The 23,884-nt window shown below is 41.3% G+C and overlaps 1 protein-coding gene across 1 annotated transcript in view; it reads left to right on the top strand.

The window, feature by feature from the left end:
- Window positions 1-23,884, top strand: part of LOC128705603 (uncharacterized) — a 53,210-nt gene that overhangs the window by 17,811 nt on the left and 11,515 nt on the right. Inside the window, exons 2-3 of the mRNA XM_070080793.1 lie at window positions 3,786-3,900; window positions 13,137-13,261. Coding sequence (XP_069936894.1) covers window positions 3,786-3,900; window positions 13,137-13,261 — 240 coding nt within the window. The remainder of the gene's footprint in view (window positions 1-3,785; window positions 3,901-13,136; window positions 13,262-23,884) is intronic.

Below are 23,884 nucleotides of genomic sequence, written 5' to 3'. Positions count from 1 at the left end.
TTCAACTTATTAATCTCACTCCAAAACTTTTTCTTATTCTCAGCAGTACCCCCCACCTGGGAGGGCCATCGCTGGGTCACCATCTGGAAAAGACCGGGACGGGACAACACCGGCGAACCTGCTACAAATATATTCTCGGCAAAGTTGATAAAACCTTACTCTTTCATTGGCTCTCCTTATACACTCCCTCACCTCTCTTCTACCATACTCCACCCTCATGTTAACTTTTTCTCTGTTATCAGTCCCCCTTTGCCTCATTATTCCATTAATCGCTCCTCTTCCCACCCGCACCCACTCTTCCATTCCCCAAACTTCTGTAGCACACGCTAATAATAATAACAATAATAATAATCTATTTCTACAAGTACATGTATAATATAGACCTAGCTGACATCAGTGACATCCTACTATATACAAAGCCCCTTGTTATACAGAGTACTTGGGGCAAATTAGGTCAGTTTTGTCCCCAGGATGCGAACTGCACCACTTGACTAACTCCTAGGTAGTTATTTTACTGCAGAGTGAACAGGGACATCAAGTGTCATACGAAACACCTTATGTTTTCACCCGTACCGGGGATCGAATCACGGACCTCAGTATTTGTGAACTGAGGTGTGCTAGTGATCGAGCTACGAGACATCTGAATATTTAAATCTATCCCCTACATCTTCCATCTCTTCATTATCTGTACTCTTTCCTCACCTTTCTCCCAATAGTTTATATCTTCCCTCAGTTGTCTTTTTTAATTAACTTATAACATTCAGTTTTTCCTTACCCACTTATAACATTCTTCTTATACCCCAGCCACCTCCTTCTCTCACTCTGTCACTAAATAATGATCTTATATAGTCGCTCCTCTAAAAGAACATAAGTCTACCCATCAGCCTTTTATCTGCCAGTACATAATCAAGTAAACTAGTTCTATTGCACATAGGCGAGAGAAGCTCATGACGACGTTACGGTCCGACTTGGACCGTTTACAAGTCACACTGACACAAGGGAATGAGGGAGCAGGTATATATAGACGAGGGTGACAGGGACGTAAGAACCGATAAAAGAGAAGAAACTCATCCCAGGATAAACACGACATGGGAGATGCAAAGAAATGTTCGACACTGGAGATAAAAACTTCTAACCAGAGGAGACAAGCAACTCAAATATTCGAGAGAGAGAGAGAGAGAGAGAGAGAGAGAGAGAGAGAGAGAGAGAGAGAGAGAGAGAGAGAGAGAGAGAGAAATAACATCGACTTGTACAAACATAACATTTTTGTGGACTGTCCCGTTAGTCTCCCAAAAGTTAATAGAGACACAAGTTCTTTAAAAATAAAATCCGCATGATATTTTTTCTCCGTCTTTTAAGGCATTCACTCCATTAACGAAGCACAGTGGGGGAAAAGGAGTTCCAGAAGAAGCCAGGGTTGTGAAGAGAGGTATATGAAGTACTGAGAGAGGCTTCAGTGCCACGATGAGAAGCAACGTGGAAGAGGGGAAGGGGTGAGAAAGAATTTGGTAAGCATTGAAACTGGGAGATGTAGAGGAAAGAAATGGGAAAGGGGAAGAAGTTCAGGGAGAAGAGATTATTTGGATGGCTTCAAGGCAGGAAGATTAGGGAACAGTGTTTAGTAGGGAAGATAACTGTAGATGGGGGTTCAGGTATGGAGGTTAGAGGGAGGAGTACAGAGATGGAGGTAAAATGGAGGAGTACAGAGATGGAGGTAAGAGGGAGGAGTACAGAGATGGAGGTAGAAGGAAGATATTGAGAGAAAGATTGATGAAAGGAGTACAGGGAATCAGATGAATGTAAGAAATACACTGAAGGAGATTAAGACAAGGAAAATAGAAAGGGAGTTTAGAGAGAGGCTAATAGGAAAAATGTGAAGAAGTTTACTGAGAGAGAGTAAAGAGGGGAAGCAAAATAAAAGGTGAGAAGAGACAGTAAACACGAGGATCCTTTTACTTATAAAATACTAATATAGCCGAGGGTCTACACTCACCTTCCATGGGCACCTTCGCCTCACACACGTGAGCGATCAAGATTTTATTAACAACAGCGAGAACATGAGACTACAACAATAGCCTCTGAGTCTAGAGGTCGACTTCCTGTTTACTGATATTCTCATCAACCACCATCTTGGATTTCCTCTCTACAGAGTTTATATCACACCAAATTACTTTTCCATCTCTGTCTACTGACTAATATCACTATGCAAGCTATATGTCAAGGCTGTTGTCGTGACACACATCGTGGAGAAGAATGAAATAGCTAGGATCATGCTTCAAAGCTACCGATGTACCTGGCTTTGAAATAAATGTGTATCAGCATCTGTTAGCCACCCTAAGCTCCGAGGTATGTATTTGTGGCCTTGTGGTAAAATCGTCAGAACCTCACCTTCTGTCTTGGTAAAAAGTTGAAGTGTCTGATTTCAAACCCTATGTTGCATGGGTCGTCATTGATGCTTTCTGGTTTGCCTTAGAGAATTTCGTCTTCTATCTGTCGCTGTCTTGCAGCATTACATAGCTCCTGACGACGCACGAGAGTACGAAAAATCTAGAGCTAAAGACTTACATCCCTATGTAAGATCCCCTGTTTGCGATTGTACTGAATATATATATATATATATATATATATATATATATATATATATATATATATATATATATATATATATATATATATATATACATATATATATATACATATATATATATATATATATATATATATATATATATAGATATATATATATATATATATATATATATATATATCTATATATATATATATGTCGTGCCGAATAGGCAGAACTTGCGATCGGGGCTTAAATAGCAACACTCATCTTGCCATATAGGACAAGCGAAAATTTGTGTATGCAATAATCTCGCCAAAATCATTCTGAACCTAACGAAAAAAATATATTTCACTGTGTTTGTTTAGTATTAAATTATTGTAAACAAATCTAAAATATATTTAGTTAGGTTAGGCTAAACTAAATTGTTCTTGTTATAATTAGGTTAGGTAAGTTTTCTAAGATTCTTTTGGCGCAAAATTAATTTTTTTACATTAAAATTAATGAAAAAAGTATATCTTTAAACGTATAAGAGAAAATTTTAGAAAGGACTTAATTTTAAATGAGTTCTTGCTAATTGACCAGTTTTACTTTTTCGACACGACATATATATATATATATATATATATATATATATATATATATATATATATATATATATATATATATATATATATATATATATGATAAATTAGACACATGTGCAACTCTTGGGTATCTTTATTGAGGAAAACGTTTCGCCACACAGTGGGTTCATCAGTCCATACGTAGGAGAAACTTGAAGAACAGGAGGAGAATGAGGTAATCAGTCCCTCAACCTTGAGTCGATGTGTTCAGTCCATCAATCTTGAATAGAATACGGCATATCAGCGGAGAAGCAGCTTATAAACCGTATCGACTCAAGGTTGAGGGACTGATTACCTCATCCTCCTCCTGTTCTTCAAGTTTCTCCTACGCATGGACTGATGAAGCCACTGTGTGGCGAAACGTTTCCTCAATAAAGATACCCAAGAGTTGCACATGTGTCTAATTTATCAACATGTCGGTTCTCTGAACCATTCATCTACATATATATATATATATATATATATATATATATATATATATATATATATATATATATATATATATATATATATATATATATATCAGTATATATAGGCGGACTGACCCTCTCCTGGTTGCCACTACTAACTCGTGCCTCTTGCTCCTCCTACAGTAGTGGTGTCACCACCCTGCAGCAGTATCAGCTACTCCTGGCAGAGCATCAGTCACAGAGACCTACACCTGCCTGCCCCTGCACCCCTACTGCAGACTGTCATGGCCAGGATGAGGTGAGTTACACCTCTCTCTCTCTCTCCCTTCTATCCATAAACTAATGTTTTATTCACCATTTTATTTTCATCGTTGTTATTATTAGTACTTTTATTATTATTATTATTAATATTATTATTATTAATTAATATTGTTATTATTATCATCATTGTTATCTTTATTATCATTATTGTCCTTATTATCATCATCATCATCATCTATATTAGCGAGGTTGAAGCCTAGGCAGAGTAGTTCTTCTCTTGGGATCTGTTGACAGAGGATCGAGCCTTCACCTCCACCCAGCTCTCTATGACTCACACGGGTTTACCGCTTCACGAAAATATTAACTTTGTTTCTGTACTGAAGGGTTTCATTCGATTCTTACGATAACTGGTTTCATCCCTCTCTAACGTGCTGTGTGACCCACGCGGATTTAACGCTTCCCCATAAAAATAATAATACTAATATTAATACTAATAATAAAAGTAAGAAGAAGAAGAAGAAGAAGAAGAAGAAGAAGAAGAAGAAGAAGAAGAAGAAGAAGAAGAAGAAGAAGAGGAAGAAGAAAGGAATAAAAAAGAAGAGTTATTGATAAAGTGTAAATTGTAAGGAGAGAGAGAGAGAGAGAGAGAGAGAGAGAGAGAGAGAGAGAGAGAGAGAGAGAGAGAGAGAGAGAGAGAGAGAGAGAGAGAGAGAGAGAGACAGAGAGAGAGAGACAGAGAGAGAGAGAGAGATTCAAAAATGGAAATTCTGGCTGTGACCGTCCCAGCCTCATCCTCCATCTCCCTCTTATCTCCAAATTAACCGCTTCATTTCTCCCTCTCTCTCTCTCTCTCTCTCTCTCTCTGTCTGTCTGTCTCTCTCTCAGCGCTTATTATCCGGGCCTTCGTGACCTCTTCTCTCCATATTTGCTTAACCTCTCCTCTCCTTTCTCTTCCTCCTTGTTCTATCTCTGTCATCATCTGTGTTCTCTAGTTTTCCCCTTCAGCCACTTATGCGTTTCCAAAAGTACTTATTGCACGTGTAGACTTTCTTATGGTGATATTACCTCACACATCACAGGGAGAAAATAATCTGAGTGGGTTTTAAAAACCCTTACTTGAAAGATTTATTATAATCAAACCAAATCATTAACTTGATTTAAAACTTAAAACCACAAAATATCCACAAGTTAACTTGGATTATTTTTTAACACAAATCATAGACGAAGCTTAAGGGTGATTTTTAAGTATCTTGCCCTGAATATAGTCGACTTCTTGAAGGTCGTTGTTATACCACAAGACGGGTAGTTATCAACACCTTGAGCCTGACTGTACAGCGGCAACAGCAGCAGCATAGCAGCAACAGCAGGAACAGCAGCAGCAGTAGCAGCAACAGCAGGAACAGCAGCAGCAGTAGCAGCAGTAGCAACAACAGCAGGAACAGCAGCAACAGCAGTAGCAGTAACAGCAAGAACAGCAGTAACACCACCATATAAGTGATTGTCTTTCCCTCTGGAATGGCTGGACTCTTCTGTCTGCCTCCCCTTCCTCCTCCTCCCACGTCCGTGAGATGGATAGATAGATAGTTGTATATAGGTAGATAATTACAGATATATAGACATAAATAGCTATAGATCGATAGATATAGATAAATATAGATACAAAGATATTGATAAATATAAAAAGATAGATATAGATAGATACATACATATAGAGAGAATTAGAAAGAGAGAGAGAGAGAGAGTAAGAGAAGTAATAGTAGTAACGAGAAAACTGGAATAAAATTGGGCATCGTGAGGACAAAAAAAAAGAAAGGGTGAAAATGTTACAAACACACAAAGGGTAATTTCCCCGAGAAGGAGCTGCGGTAAGAGCAGTGTGGAAGAGGTGGAAAAAAAAGAAGTATGAAGAACCGAAGGCAGAGAAGAGATGTAAATGCAGAAAAAAGTGTGGGAGGAGCTGCGAAAAGAACTGTGAAGCAAAAGGTGTAAAAAATAACTGGAGAATAGGCATAAAGAGGAGGTGGAAAGAGGAGCTAAAAATAATGGGGCAAGAAATGTCCAAACAGGTACGCAATGAGGTATACAAAGAGGTAACCTTAGAGGCATCCCAGGAAGTATTCAAACAATTACGCAAAAGAAACTGGCTGAGAGTCTTGACAGATCACTGTAAACAGAGTGAATATGATCTACCTACAGCCTCCCCGAGTAGCCAATGGTATGCGTGTGCGCGTCCACGCCCACCGTGTCAGCCAATGAGCACCGCTGCCTGTAACAGCAGCGTTACTCGACCAATTTAATATATATGTATATATATATATATATATATATATATATATATATATATATATATATATATATATATATATATATATATGTCGTGCCGAATAGGCAGAACTTGCGATCTTGGTTTAAATAGCAACGCTCATCTTGCCATATAGGACAAGTGAAAATTTGTGTATGCAATAATTTCGCCAAAATCATTCTGAACCTAACGATAAAAATATATTTGATTGTGTTTGTTTAGTACTAAATTATTGTAATCGTATTTAAAATATATTTAGTTGGGTTAGGCTAAAATAAATTGCTCTTGTTATAATAAGGTTAGGTAAGTTTTCTAAGATTCTTTTGGTGCAAAGTTAGAAATTTTTACATTAACACTAATGAAAAAAAAATATCTTTAAACGTATAAGAGAAAATTTCAGAAAGGACTTAATTTTAAATGAGTTCTTGCTAATTGACCAGTTTTACATATTCGGCACGACATATATATATATATATATATATATATATATATATATATATATATATATATATATATATATATATATATATATATATATATGTTATGGAAGGAGAAAAGAGAATATGAATGTGTAAATGCAAGAATTATGTGGATTAAAGTAAAGGTTGGATGCGAGAAGTGGGTCATAATAAGCGTGTATGCACCTGGAGAAGAGAGGAATGCAGAGGAGAGAGAGAGATTTTGGGAGATGTTAAGTGAATGTATAGGAGCCTTTGAACCAAGTGAGAGAGTAATTGTGGTAGGGGACCTGAATGCTAAAGTAGGAGAAACTTTTAGAGAGGGTGTGGTAGGTAAGTTTGGGGTGCCAGGTGTAAATGATAATGGGAGCCCTTTGATTGAACTTTGTATAGAAAGGGGTTTAGTTATAGGTACACAAATAACCCGCACATAAAAGAGAGAAGCTTACGACGACGTTTCGGTCCGACTTGGACCATTGACAAAGTCACACTAACAGAGGTGGAGCAGGACGGCTATATATAGGCAAGAAGAGGTGGAGGAGTAGTAGTAGTAGTAGTAGTACAAGAATTGTATATAATACCGACAGAATGAAATGACACATGCACAACACCCGGGCATCCCCACCGTAGACGTTTCGCCATCCAGCCAGCCACTGGCTGGCGAAACGTCCACAACAAAGACAACCAGACGCCGCACATGTGTCTTAATTTCATCAGTAGTTGTAGTAGAAGAAGAAGAGGTAGTAGTAGTGGTAGAAGTGGGAAATAAGGAAGACGAGCCAGTCAAATACAAAGGAAGGGGAGCACTGCAAGAGAGCTAGAAACCCACAGAGGGAGAGCAAGCGCACCGAGGTGCGTGAAAGGGGAAGTGGTGAAATAAAATAAATGAAGAAGGAACAGAAACACGAGACAGGAGAGAGAAAGACAACCCAGAGGAGAAAAGGAGAGAGGAAAGGGGAAGAGGAAGAAGAAAAAGAAGAAGGAGAAGAAGAAGAAGAAGAAGAAATGAGGATTCAGGTTAAGTCACGGGTGTTCTGAAGTTTGGAGCATTTTACAATGTAGTGGGAGAGGAAGGTATCTACAGAGACGAAGCCAGGGCTAAGGTTCATACCTTAGCCCTGGCTTCGTCTCTGTAGATGCCTTCCTCTCCCACTACATTGTAAAATGCTCCAAACTTCAGAACACCCGTGACTTAACCTGAATCCTCATTTCTTCTTCTTCTTCTTCTTCTCCTTCTTCTTTTTCTTCTTCCTCTTCCCCTTTCCTCTCTCCTTTTCTCCTCTGGGTTGTCTTTCTCTCTCCTGTCTCGTGTTTCTGTTCCTTCTTCATTTATTTTATTTCACCACTTCCCCTTTCACGCACCTCGGTGCGCTTGCTCTCCCTCTGTGGGATTCTAGCTCTCTTGCAGTGCTCCCCTTCCTTTGTATTTGACTGGCTCGTCTTCCTTATTTCCCACTTCTACCACTACTACTACCTCTTCTTCTTCTACTACAACTACTGATGAAATTAAGACACATGTGCGGCGTCTGGTTGTCTTTGTTGTGGACGTTTCGCCAGCCAGTGGCTGGCTGGATGGCGAAACGTCTACGGTGGGGATGCCCGGGTGTTGTGCATGTGTCATTTCATCCTGTCGGTATTATATACAATTCTTGTACTACTACTACTACTACTACTACTTCCTCCACCTCTTCCTGCCTATATATAGCCGTCCTGCTCCACCTCTGTTAGTGTGACTTTGTCAATGGTCCAAGTCGGACCGAAACGTCGTCGTAAGCTTCTCTCTTTTATGTGCGGGTTATTTGTGTATCGTTCCAGTCACGGTATTGTGCCTTTTTGTTATTTAGTTATAGGTAATACATATTTTAAGAAAAAGAGGATAAATAAGTATACAAGATATGATGTAGGGCGAAATGACAGTAGTTTGTTGGATTATGTTTTGGCAGATAAAAGACTGTTGAGTAGACTTCAGGATGTACATGTTTATAGAGGGGCCACAGATATATCAGATCACTTTCTAGTTGTAGCTACACTGAGAGTAAAAGGTAGATGGGATACAAGGAGAATAGAAGCATCAGGGAAGGGAGAGGTGAAGGTTTATAAACTAAAAGAGGAGGCAGTTAGGGAAAGATATAAACAGCTATTGGAGGATAGATGGGCTAATGAGAGCATAGGCAATGGGGTCGAAGAGGTATGGGGTAGGTTTAAAAATGTAGTGTTAGAGTGTTCAGCAGAAGTTTGTGGTTACAGGAAAGTGGGTGCGGGAGGGAAGAGGAGCGATTGGTGGAATGATGATGTAAAGAGAGTAGTAAGGGAGAAAAAGTTAGCATATGAGAAGTTTTTACAAAGTAGAAGTGATGCAAGGAGGGAAGAGTATATGGAGAAAAAGAGAGAGGTTAAGAGAGTGGTGAAGCAATGTAAAAAGAGAGCAAATGAGAGAGTGGGTGAGATGTTATCAACAAATTTTGTTGAAAATAGGAAAAAGTTTTGGAGTGAGATTAACAAGTTAAGGAAGCCTAGAGAACAAATGGATTTGCCAGTTAAAAATAGGAGAGGAGAGTTATTAAATGGAGAGTTAGAGGTATTGGGAAGATGGAGGGAATATTTTGAGGAATTGTTAAATGTTGATGAAGATAGGGAAGCTGTGATTTCGTGTATAGGGCAAGGAGGAATAACATCTTGTAGGAGTGAGGAAGAGCCAGTTGTGAGTGTGGGGGAAGTTCGTGAGGCAGTAGGTAAAATGAAAGGGGGTAAGGCAGCCGGGATTGATGGGATAAAGATAGAAATGTTAAAAGCAGGTGGGGATATAGTTTTGGAGTGGTTGGTGCAATTATTTAATAAATGTATGGAAGAGGGTAAGGTACCTAGGGATTGGCAGAGAGCATGCATAGTTCCTTTGTATAAAGGCAAAGGGGACAAAAGAGAGTGCAAAAATTATAGGGGGATAAGTCTGTTGAGTATACCTGGTAAAGTGTATGGTAGAGTTATTATTGAAAGAATTAAAAGTAAGACTGAGAATAGGATAGCAGATGAACAAGGAGGCTTTAGGAAAGGTAGGGGGTGTGTGGACCAGGTGTTTACAGTGAAACATATAAGTGAACAATATTTAGATAAGGCTAAAGAGGTCTTTGTGGCATTTATGGATTTGGAAAAGGCGTATGACAGGGTGGATAGGGGGGCAATGTGGCAGATGTTGCAGGTGTATGGTGTAGGAGGTAGGTTACTGAAAGCAGTGAAGAGTTTTTACGAGGATAGTGAGGCTCAAGTTAGAGTACATAGGAAAGAGGGAAATTATTTCCCAGTAAAAGTAGGCCTTAGACAGGGATGCGTGATGTCACCGTGGTTGTTTAATATATTTATAGATGGGGTTGTAAGAGAAGTAAATGCGAGGGTCTTGGCAAAAGGCGTGGAGTTAAAAGATAAGGAATCACACATAAAGTGGGAGTTGTCACAGTTGCTCTTTGCTGATGACACTGTGCTCTTGGGAGATTCTGAAGAGAAGTTGCAGAGATTGGTTGATGAATTTGGTAGGGTGTGCAAAAGAAGAAAATTAAAAGTGAATACAGGAAAGAGTAAGGTTATGAGGATAACAAAAATATTAGGTGATGAAAGATTGGATATCAGATTGGAGGGAGAGAGTATGGAGGAGGTGAATGTATTCAGATATTTGGGAGTGGACGTGTCAGCGGATGGGTCTATGAAGGATGAGGTGAATCATAGAATTGATGAGGGGAAAAGGGTGAGTGGTGCACTCAGGAGTCTGTGGAGACAAAGAACTTTGTCCTTGGAGGCAAAGAGGGGAATGTATGAGAGTATAGTTTTACCAACACTCTTATATGGGTGTGAAGCATGGGTGATGAATGTTGCAGCGAGGAGAAGGCTGGAGGCAGTGGAGATGTCATGTCTGAGGGCAATGTGTGGTGTGAATATAATGCAGAGAATTCGTAGTTTGGAAGTTAGGAGGAGGTGCGGGATTACCAAAACTGTTGTCCAGAGGGCTGAGGAAGGGTTGTTGAGGTGGTTCGGACATGTAGAGAGAATGGAGCGAAACAGAATGACTTCAAGAGTATATCAGTCTGTAGTGGAAGGAAGGCGGGGTAGGGGTCGGCCTAGGAAAGGTTGGAGGGAGGGGGTAAAGGAGGTTTTGTGTGCGAGGGGCTTTGGACTTCCAGCAGGCGTGCGTGAGCGTGTTTGATAGGAGTGAATGGAGACGAATGGTTTTTAATACTTGACGTGCTGTTGGAGTGTGACCAAAGTAACATTTATGAAGGGGTTCAGGGACACCGGCAGGCCGGACGTGAGTCCTGGAGATGGGAAGTACAGTGCCTGCACTCTGAAGGAGGGGTGTTAATGTTGCAGTTTAAAAACTGTAGTGTAAAGCACCCTTCTGGCAAGACAGTGATGGAGTGAATGATGGTGAAAGTTCTTCTTTTTCGGGCCACCCTGCCTTGGTGGGAATCGGCCAGTGTGATAATAAAATAATAAAAAAGTATATATATATATATATATATATATATATATATATATATATATATATATATATATATATATATATATATATATATATATATATATATATATATATATATATATATATATATATATATATGCATACATCTTAGATTTTCTATAAAATATCCTAGATTTTCATGGCCCATTGTGGCCCCTTCCTCGGGTCTTTGGACCCCTGTTTGAGAACCACTAACCTAAACACAGTATAACCTCCTTCATCACTACTCATCTAAACCATCTTAATGTAATTAATGTGACCTTTTATTCTGGCAACGTTTCGCTCTCCAGGAGCTTTGTCAAGCCGTTACCAACACTATAGGGACACATAGAGATATATAAAGGTACAAAGGTTCAAAATACAATATTATTGTAGTAGGTAGTAGTAATAGTAATCATTGTGTTAGTAGTAGCAGCAGTAGTAGTAGTAGTAGTAGTAGCAGTAATAGTAGTAGTAGTAGAAGTACTTGTTGCGGTACTTGTTTTGCAACTCACAAGTGCGAAACGTTGCCACAATAAAATGTCACATAACTTGCACTTGTGTCCTCTTAACTAGCATAATGTCGGTAACTCTACCAAGATAATTACAACTCTAACCCTAACAGGAGACATTGATGATAATGACCCATCTCTAAATGACCCTTAATTGACTTATAATTTCTTTAATTACTATTCATCTCATACATGCTAGTCATGACCTTCATGGCCATTATCATCATCACGTCATGACTGGCATCCCTCCAGTCATGACGTGATGAAGATGATGATAATGACGATAATGAGGATGATGATGATGATGATGATGATGATGATGATACTGATGCTGATCTTTCAGTCATTTCTCGGAAGTTCCTGGGCAACATTAACTGCCCATTAATTATTTACCGTTAACTGCCCCGTCGATGACCCATTAATCACCCATTAACTCTGTTAACTACGTATTACTGCTCACTGACTTTCCATTAACATCTATTAACTGCTCATGACATGACTAGCAACTGCATATTTAAGTCTAATAGCTATCTATTATTATATATTAACAACCCATTAAAACCATTACCTTTCCATAAACTACCCACTTATAATTTATTAACTACCCATTAACTTTCAATAAATTATTAAAAATCTATTAACTAAATATTAACTTTTATTAACTACCCATTGCTCTTATTATTATTATTATTAATATTATTATTATTATTATTATTATTATTATTATTATTATTGTAATTATTATTTATTAGCCACTCAATAAGCCACTAACCCATTAGGCACCCATTAACAACCCATTGTTCATGGGCCCATTAACAGCCCATTGTTAATGGGTCCTTCAAAACCCATTGTTAATGGGTCCTTCAAAACCCATTGTTAATGGGTCTCTTAACAACCCATTTAATGGGTCCATTAACAAACGCATTGTTCATGGTTCCTTTAACAACTCATTGCTAATGGATTCATTAGCAACTCATTGTTAGTGGACCCATTAACAATGTGTTGTTAACTGGTTGATAATTATCTATTAACCCATTAATGGGTTGTTAATTATCCATTAACCCATTAACTACCTCCAATATCACCCCTTATGGCCAGACCTGCATATAAGAGTCTATAACTTCCAATTAACTTCAGTAATTAACTGTATCTGGCTAATAAACGTTTTTAATCATCACTAATTGATAGCAGTCACCAACAGCCTGGTCAGTCACCATAAGTAAACTATAACTACCTATAACCGCCTGTAATTACTAGTAAGCCCCTATTACACTCTACTAACCACTAGTAAGACTCCTCTAACTACCTCTGTAAGCCCTTCTAACTACCTATTAACGTTAATAGCGGCTTTTAACGCCGTTATAATTACCAGTAAGTCCCATTTAACTTCCTGCTAACAACAGATATCCCCTCTAACAACCTACTAACTAGCAGTAAGCTCTACTAATTACCAGTAACACCCCTACTAACTACCAGTAATCCTCCTCTAACTCCCTATTAACTACCGTGGTACAGGCTGTCGACTCCGTTCCTGGTGGCGGCGTGTGGAATGCTGTCTGTGGCGTGTGTGTTCGCTGTGACTGCCCGCTGTTGCTACTCTCATGCTGCACTGCTCGCAGCCTTGCTCTTCTCCCTAGGAGGTGAGGACCTAGCTTTACAGCAGTTCCTAGGAGGTGAGGATCTAGCTTTACAGCAGTTCCTAGGAGGTGAGGACCTAGCTTTACAGCAGTTCCTAGGAGGTGAGGACCTAGCTTTGCAGCAGTTCCTAGGAGGTGAGGACCCAGCTTTGCAGCAGTTCCTAGGAGGTGAGGACCTAGCTTTACAGCAGTTCCTAGGAGGTGAGGACCTAGCTTTACAGCAGTTCCTAGGAGGTGAGGACCTAGCTTTACAGCAGTTCCTAGGAGGTGAGGACCTAGCTTTACAGCAGTTCCTAGGAGGTCAGGACCTAGCTTTGCAGCAGTTCCTAGGAGGTGAGGACCTAGCTTTACAGCAGTTCCTAGGAGGTGAGGACCTAGCTTTACAACGGTTCCTGGGTGAGGACCTAGCTTTACAGTAGTTCCTAGGAGGTGAGGACCTAGGTTTACAGCAGTTCCTAGGAGGTCAGGACTAGCTAGCAGTTTAGGAGGTGAGGACAGCTTTACAGCAGTTCCTAGGAGGTGAGGACCTAGCTTTACAGTTCCTAGGAGGTGAGGACCCAGTTCAGCAGTAGGAGGTGAGGACCGAGCTTTAGCTTTAGGAGGTCAGGACGCTTTGCAGCAGTTCCTAGGAGGTGAGGACCTAGCTTTACAGTAGTTCCTAGGAGGTGAGGACCTAGGTTTGGGTGACAGCAGTAGTCCTAGGAGGTGAGGACCTAGGTTTACAGCAGTTCCTAGGAGGTGAGGAGCTAGGTTTACAGCAGTTCCTAGGAGGTGAGGACCTAGGTTTACAGCAGTTCCTAGGAGGTGAGGACCTAGGTTTACAGCAGTTCCTAGGAGGTGAGGAGCTAGGTTTACAGCAGTTCCTAGGAGGTGAGGACCTAGGTTTACAGCAGTTCCTAGGAGGTGAGGAGCTAGGTTTACAGCAGTTCCTAGGAGGTGAGGACCTAGCTTTACAGCAGTTCCTAGGAGGTGAGGACCTAGGTTTACAGCAGTTCCTAGGTGAGGAGCTAGGTTTACAGCAGTTCCTAGGAGGTGAGAACCTAGGTTTACAGCAGTTCCTAGGAGGTGAGGATCTAGCTTTACAACGGTTCCTGGGTGAGGACCTAGCTTTACAGTAGTTCCTAGGTGATTACCCAGCTTTACAGCAGTTCCTAGGAGGTGAGGACCTAGCTTTACAGTAGTTCCTAGGAGGTGAGGACCCAGCTTACCTACCCTTGAGCCTTTCATGACTACCACAGACATTATCTCATGACATCTTCTATAAATAATAATAATAAATACAACAGTAATAATAACAAAAATAATAGCAGTAATAATAATAATAATAATAATAATAACATTAATAATAATAATAATAATAATAATAATAATAATAATAAAAATAATAATAATAGTAATAATAAAAATAATTATTATTAATAATTAATAATAATAATAATTAATAATACCAATAATAATCTTACAGCATCATTTATCTAGTCGTCCTTTTTTCAGTCTAATAATTAAAGAAACAACTTAGACTTTTCAAGTGGCCTGTGTGCTCTCTCACTTATCTTCATATTTTATAAAAAAATATAACTTTAAAACCCACTGTTTGGTATTTAACCCACTTGCTGATTCTAATAACTTTAATAAGATTTACAATTTTTTTTGACATTTTTCAAAGATAATTTTATTTCTTGCAATGAACTGTTCACGTGAATGAGAAAGATTATTGGAACCAGCACTGATACTTGTGTCACCCCAATAGTGACCCTGAACCATGGTAGCACTGATACTTGTGTCACCCCACTGGTGACCCTGAACCATGGTAGCACTGATACTTGTGTCACCCCACTAGTGACCCTGAACCATGGTAGCACTGATACTTGTGTCACCCCACTAGTGACCCTGAACCATGGTAGCACTGATACTTGTGTCACCCCACTAGTGACTCTGAACCATGGTAGCACTGATACTTGTGTCACCCCACTAGTGACCCTGAACCATGGTAGCACTGATACTTGTGTCACCCCACTAGTGACCCTGAACCATGGTAGCACTGATACTTGTGCCACCCCACTGGTGACCCTGAACCATGGTAGCACTGATACTTGTGTCACCCCACTAGTGACCCTGAACCATGGTAGCACTGATACTTGTGCCACCCCACTGGTGACCCTGAACCATGGTAGCACTGATACTTGTGTCACCCCACTAGTGACCCTAAACCATGGTAGCACTGATACTTGTGTCACCCCACTAGAGACCCTGAACCATGGTAGCACTGATACTTGTGCCACCCGACTGGTGACCGTGAACCATAATAGCACTGATACTTGTGCCACCCCACTAGTGACCCTGAACCATGGTAGCACTGATACTTGTGTCACCCTACTAGTGACCCTGAACCATGGTAGCACTGATACTTGTGTCACCCCACTGGTGACCCTGAACCATGGTAGCACTGATACTTGTGTCACCCCACTGGTGACCCTGAACCATGGTAGCACTGATACTTGTGTCACCCCACTGGTGACCCTGAACCATGGTAGCGCCGATACTTGTGTCACCCCACTAGTGACCCTGAGCCATGGTAGAACTGATACTTGTGTCACCCCACTAGTGACCTTGAACCATGGTAGCACTGATACTTGTGTCACCCCACTAGTGACCCTGAACCATGGTAGCACTGATACCTGTGTCACCCCACTGGTGACCCTGAACCATGGAAGCACTGATACTTGTGTCACCCCATTGGTGACCCTGAACCATGGTAGCACTGATACCTGTGTCACCCCACTGGTGACCCTGAACCATGGTAGCACTGATACCTGTGTCACCCCACTGGTGACCCTGAACCATGGTAGCAGTGATACTTGTGTCACCCCACTAGTGACCCTGAACCATGGTAGCACTGATACCTGTGCCATCCCACTGGTGACCCTGAACCATGGTAGCACTGATACTTGTCTTACCCAGCTGGTGACCCTGAACCATGGTAGCACTGATACTTGTGTCACCCAACTGGTGACCCTGAACCATGGTAGCACTGATACTTGTGCCACCCCACTGGTGACCCTGAACCATGGTAGCACTGATACTTGTGTCACCCACTGGTGACCCTGAACCATGACCCTAAACCACAGTAGCACTGATACATGTGTCACCCCACTAGTGACCCTGACCTATGGGAGCACTGATACTTGTGTCACCCAACTGGTGACCCTGAACAATGGTAGCACTGATACTTGTGTCATGCAACTGGTGACCCTGAACCATGGTAGCACTGATACTTGTGTCACCCCACTAGTGACCCTGAACCATGGTAGCACTGATATCTGTGTCACCCCACTGGTGACCCTGAACCATGGAAGCACTGATAATTGTGTCACCCCATTGGTGACCCTGAACCATGGTAGCACTGATACCTGTGTCACCCCACTGGTGACCCTGAACCATGGTAGCACTGATACCTGTGTCACCCTACTGGTGACCCTGAACCATGGTAGCAATGATACTTGTGTCACCCCACTAGTGACCCTGAACCATGGTAGCACTGATACCTGTGCCATCCCACTGGTGACCCTGAACCATGGTAGCACTGATACTTGTCTTACCCAGCTGGTGACCCTGAACCATGGTAGCACTGATACTTGTGTCACCCAACTGGTGACCCTGAACCATGGTAGCACTGATACTTGTGCCACCCCACTGGTGACCCTGAACCATGGTAGCACTGATACTTGTGCCACCCCACTGGTGACCCTGAACCATGGTAGCACTGATACTTGTGTCACCCAACTGGTGACCCTAAACCACAGTAGCACTGATACATGTGTCACCCCACTAGTGACCCTGACCTATGGGAGCACTGATACTTGTGTCACCCAACTGGTGACCCTGAACCATGGTAGCACTGATACTTGTGTCATCCAACTGGTGACCTGAACCATGGTAGCACTGATACTTGTGTCACCCCACTAGTGACCCTGAACCATGGGAGCACTGATACTTGTGTCACCCCACTAGTTACCCTGGCCCACTGTAACACTGATACTTGTGTCACCCCACTAGTGACCATGACCCATGGCACACTGATACTTGTGTCACCCCACTAGTGGCCCTGACCCATGGTAACACTGATACTTGTGTCACCCCACTAGTGACCCTGAGCCATGGTAACACTGACACTTGTGTCACCCCACTAGTGACCCTGAACCATGGTAGCACTGATACTTGTGTCACCCCACTAGTGACCCTGAACCATGGTAACACTCATACTTGTGTCACCTCACTAGTGACCCTGACCCATGGTAGCACTGATACTTGTGTCACCTCATTAGTGACCCTGAACCAGGGTAACTGTTATATCTTCGAAATTGGTCATCCTGTGTTATTTAACTATTGTAACAGAATATGTTCATCACTTAATATTATAGCGCGAAAGTCCCCGTTTATAGCTAAAATAGAGACTTTCGTCGTTATATTATTATCTGTTAATATATGAAAAATACCACGGTATTATCGTTATTGTCACTATTATCGTTATTATCACTATTATCGTTATTATCACTATTATCACTATTTTGTTATTATCACTATTTTGTTATTATCACTATTATTTTACTATTATGGTTAGGTAGGATTTCTTGTGTATATAGAGTTCAAGTCTCGGAACTATCCGGTGAATTGTTCAATTGTTTATGTCCGGCTGGCTGACGTGGGTCAGCTGATCCAACCTGACGACACGTCAACAGACTGGCAAGTAGTCAGTCTGCTCTCTGCTCTAGCCCTGACAACTGATCGTATATTGGCTCTTACGGTTTACAGTTGAATGGTTTTGAGAATTGGACTCTAGAGCTGACTCACCTTGTTCCTCATTACTTTGAAAGACTCTTTTGATATTTATATTCTTGGTCAGTTCAGTAATCCATAGAGATACTATACGGCCAGATTCAAAGGTCTTGTTAAATCTTGTACCTTTTGTATTTTGAGTCTACAGTCTTGTTAAGACAAAGACGTAAATGTTATTGAAGACTGAATTACAGGAAGAATAATTAAACTTCCTTATTAATGTGACATTTCCATGATTTTGAACTAAATGTATATGGTAAATTTATTGTACAAAGTATTAAGTTACATTAACTACAAAGAGAAGATAAAGTATTGTATTTAAATACTTTAATAAATTTGAATATTATTCTATGGAGTTTCCCAGTTGAAATTATTTCCCCTAGACTCTAAAAGACCTTTAAAGAACTCGGATCCAAAAATCTTGTTGCATAAGAAATAAATGGTAACAGGCCACATTCTGAAGTTCTTTAAAAAATTTCTTATTCGCAACAGTAACACTAATACTTGTGTCACCTCACAAGTGATATTGAACCATGGTAACACTGATACTTGTGTCACCTCACTAGTGACCCTGACCCATTTTAACACTGATACTTGTGTCACCACAATGGTAACCCTGACCCATGGTAACACTGATACTTGTGTCGCCCCACTAGTGACCTTGAACCATGGTAACACTGATACTTGTGTCACCTCACTAGTGACTCTGAACCATTTTAACACTGATACTTGTGTTTCCCCACTATTGACTCTGACCTATGGTAACATTGATACTTGTGTCACCTCACTAGTGACCCTGAACCATGGTAACATTGATACTTGTGTCACCTCACTAGTGACCCTGAACCATGGTAACACTGATACTTGTGTCACCTCACTAGTGACCCTGAACCATGGTAACACTAATACTTGTGTCACCTCACTAGTGACTCTGAACCATGGTAACACGGATACTTGTGTCACCTCACTAGTGACCCAGAACCATGGTAACACTGATACTTGTGTCACCCCACTAGTGACCCTGAACCATGGTAACACTGATACTTGTGTCACCTCACTAGTGACTCTGAACCATGGTAACACTGATACTTGTGTCACCACAATGGTAACCCTGACTCATGGTAACATTGATACTTGTGTCACCCCACTAGTGACCTTGAACCATGGTAACACCGATACTTGTGTCACCTCACTAGTGACCCTGAACCATGATAACACTGATACTTGGGTCACCTCACTATTGACCCTGACCAATGGTAACACTGATACTTGTGTCACCTCAGTGACTCTGAACCATGGTAACACTGATACTTGTGTCACCTCACTAGTGACCCTGAACCATGGTAACACTGTTACTTGTGTCACCTCACTAGTGACCTGAACCATGGTAACACTGATACTTGTGTCACCTCACTAGTGACCTGAACCATGGTAACACTGATACTTGTGTTACCCCACCAGTGACTCTGAAACATGGTAACACTGATACTTGTGTTACATCACTAGTGACTCTGAACCATGGAAACACTGATACTTGTGTCAACACATTAGTGACCCTGAACCATGGTAACACTGATATTTGTGTCACCCCACTAGTGACTCTGAACCATGGTAACACTGATACTTGTGTCACCTCATTAGTGACTCTGAACCATGGTAATACTGATGCTTGTGTCACCACAATGGTAACCCTGACCCATGGTAACACTGATACTTGTGTCACCCCACTAGTGACCCTGAGCCATGGTAACACTGATACTTATGTCACCTCACTAGTGACTCTGAACTATGGTAACATTGATACTTTTGTCACCTCTCTAGTGACTCTGAACCATGGTAACACTGATACTTGTGTCACCTCACTAGTGCCTCTGAACCATGGTAACACTGATATTTGTGTCACCTCACTAGTGACCCTGATCCATGGTAACACTGATACTTGTGTCACCTCACTAGTGACTCTGAACCATGGTAACACTGATACTTGTGTCACCTCACTAGTGACCCTGAACCATGGTAACACTGTTACTTGTGTCACCTCACTAGTGACCCTGAACCATGGTAACACTGATGCTTGTGTCACCTCACTAGTGACTCTGAACCATGGTAATACTGATACTTGTGTTACCCCACTAGTGACTCTGAACTATGGTAACACTGATACTTGTGTCACATCACTAGTGACTCTGAATCATGGTAACACTGATACTTGTGTCAACACATTAGTGACCCTGAACCATGGTAACACTGATACTTGTGTCACCTCATTAGTGACTCTGAACCATTGTAACACTGATACTTGTGTCACCACAATGGCAACCCTGACCCATTGTAACACTGATACTTGTGTCACCTCACTAGTGACTCTGAACCATGGTAACACTGATACTTGTGTCACCTCACTAGTGACTCTGAACCATGGTAACACTGATACTTCTGTCACTTCACTAGGGACCCTGAACCATAGTAACACTGATACTTGTGTCACCTCATTAGTGACTCTGAACCATTGTAACACTGATACTTGTGTCACCTCACTAGTGACCCTCACCAATGGTAACACTGATACTTGTGTTACCACAATGGTAACCCTGACCCATGGTAACATTGATACTGGTGTCACCCCACTAGTGACCCTGAACCATGGTAACACTGATACTTGTGTCACCTCACTAGTGACTCTGAACCATGGTAACATTGATACTTGTGTCACCCCACTAGTGACTCTGAAGCATGGTAACACTGATACTTGTGTCACCTCACTAGTGACTCTGAACCATGGTAACACTGATACTTGTGTCACCTCACTAGTGACTCTGAACCATGGTAACACTGATACTTGTGTCACCTCACTAGTGACTCTGAAGCATGGTAACACTGATACTTGTGTCTCCCCACTAGTGACCCTGACCCACGGTAACATTGATACTTGTGTCACCCCACTAGTGACCCTGAGCCATGGTAACACTGATACTTGTGTCACCTCACTAGTGACTCTGAACCATGGTAACACTGATACTTGTGTCACCTCATTAGTGACTCTGAACCATGGTAACACTGATACTTGTGTCACCACAATGGCAACCCTGACCCATTGTAACACTGATACTTGTGTCACCTCACTAGTGACTCTCACCAATGGTAACACTGATACTTGTGTTACCACAATGGTAACCCTGACCCATGGTAACATTGATACTTGTGTCATCCCACTAGTGACCCTGAACCATGGCAACACTGATACTTGTGTCACCTCACTAGTGACTCTGAACCATGGTAACACTGATACTTGTGTCTCCCCACTAGTGACCCTGACCCATGGTAACATTGATACTTGTGTCACCCCACTAGTGACCCTGAGCCATGGTAACACTGATACTTGTGTCACCTCACTAGTGACTCTGAGCCATGGTAACACTAATACTTGTGTCACCTCACTAGTGACTCTGAACCATGGTAACACTGATACTTGTGTCACCTCACTAGTGACCCTGAACCATGGTAACACTGATACTTGCTTCACCTCACTAGTGACCCTGAACCATGGTAACACTGTTACTCGTGTCACCTCACTAGTGACCCTGAAACATGGTAACACTGATACTTGTGTCACCTCACTAGTGACTCTGAATCATGGTAACACTGATACCTGTGTCACCTCACTAGTGACTGAACCATAGTAACACTGATACTTGTCACATCACTAGTGACTCTGAACCATGGTAACACTGATACTTGTGTCACATGACTAGTGAATCTGAACCATGGTAACACTGATACTTGTGTCACATCACTAGTGTCTCTGAACCATGGTAACACTGATACTTGTGTCAACACATTAGTGACCCTGAACCATGGTAACACTGATACTTGTGTCACCCCACTAGTGACCCTGAACCATGGTAACACTGATACTTGTGTCACCTCACTAGTGACCCTGAACCATGTTAACACTGATACTTGTGTCACCCAACTAGTAACCCTGAACCATGGTAACACTGATACTTGTGTCACCTCACTAGTGACCCTGAACCATGGTAACACTGATACTTGTGTCACCTCACTAGTGACTCTGAACCATGGTAACACTGATACTTGTGTCACCTCACTAGTGACCCTGAACCATGGTAACACTGATACTTGTGTCACCCCACTAGTGACCCTGAGCCATGACAACACTGATACTTGTGCCACCATAATGGTGACCCTGAACAATGGCCTCATTATCCAAATTAACCTTTAAAAATAACCTTTACAAATCCTTTTCTTGAAACGTAAATAAAGTCTCCGTATCCCCCATCTCTTTACTACTTACGTTATTATCTTTACCATACATAATAAGTCGCCATCTTGAGATGAACATTTTACCTTCATCAAAACTCTTCATTTATACCTTCATACATGATGATACATGATCTATACACTAGGAGGTGTATTTCTCCCAGTGTATAACTGCTAAGAGTTTGATCTCTAATTTAGGAATTATTCTCGTTTGGTGGTGAAGAGGTTGTATGCAGCCTAGTGTAGTCGATAGGCTTGAAACCCCCATTAACCAAGCAACCAAGTATTATTGTGGTGTCCCGCAGCTCGGTTGGTAGCGCACTCAGCTCAAACTTTGATGATCGTTGTTCGATTTCCGGTACAGATGGAAACATAGGGGCGTATTTCCTTAAGACACTTGCTGTCCCTGTTCACCAAGCAGCAAGTAGGTACCTGGGTGTTAGTCGACTGGTGTGGGTCACATCCTGAGGACAAAATTAACCTAACTTACCAGAAATGCTTTGCATAACGAGGGACTTTTTATAGTAGTATGGCACTGGTGTCAGCTATGGTCTGTAAATGTTGTATCCCGTACTTGTAGTAATGAAAGTTGTTGTCGTCGTCGTCGTTGTTGTTGTTGTTGTTGTTGTTGTTGTTGTTCATTCCATTTTTTCCTAAGTCTGTAAGTTACTAGTTAGCTGAAGATACTTTATGTGAAGCGCAAAGCCCGCCTGGGTCACACAGTACTACACATGACACTACTGAGTAATTAACAGGTCACAGTACCGTGTCTGCAACAGCTCACTAAAAACCCGCACTTTCCTTATGACTCCAATGGAAATAAGTCACTGACTTTTTTTTGGGTTATCCCAGGATCTCTATACATACGCTGCTATGTATGATAATCTATGTAACTGTATTTGTGTATACCTGAATAAACTTACTTGACGTGATGGAGCACCGGTGAGACACAATGCTCCAGTACCGTAATGTTGCTACAAAATTCCACTGCTACGGTACGGGTTGTGAAGTGGATCTTATTAAGTAGTGAGACCTGCCTTATTTAACATATCTATCATCAATATTTATCATTATAATTATAGATATAGTCATTTATCAATTATCTGTCAATGTATCCTATTTTATCCAAGTTTCAAAGATTATCAAGGCTGGATAATTTCGCTACTCGGTACATTCTCAAAGAGGGATACAAAAAAAAAAATCTCTCTGTATCTTTGATCAGTTATTATTATTATGATCATGAGGAAGCGCTAAATCCGGAAGGATTATATAGCCCTTATAGGATGAAATTCAGGGAACCGGAGCACAGATCCAATTCCCTAGATCAAGAGCCCCTCACCAGCGTCAAAGAGCCTGCCTTGAAGGACCTTTGGTAAGACAGTTTTATAAGGTAAGACGGCGAGGTGTGAGAAGCATGGTGTATGTCTGATCAACCACGCTGTGATGGATGAGATACACGTGCCAGTCCCTGGCAGCAAGAGACTGGTTGATCAGGCAGTCAGAAGGGAA

The sequence above is a fragment of the Cherax quadricarinatus genome, unplaced genomic scaffold (genome assembly GCF_038502225.1).
Source record: "Cherax quadricarinatus isolate ZL_2023a unplaced genomic scaffold, ASM3850222v1 Contig977, whole genome shotgun sequence".
NCBI classification, from domain to species: domain Eukaryota; kingdom Metazoa; phylum Arthropoda; class Malacostraca; order Decapoda; family Parastacidae; genus Cherax; species Cherax quadricarinatus.
Note: the sequence above shows the minus strand (reverse complement) of the source record. Positions and strands in the feature narration are given on the sequence as shown.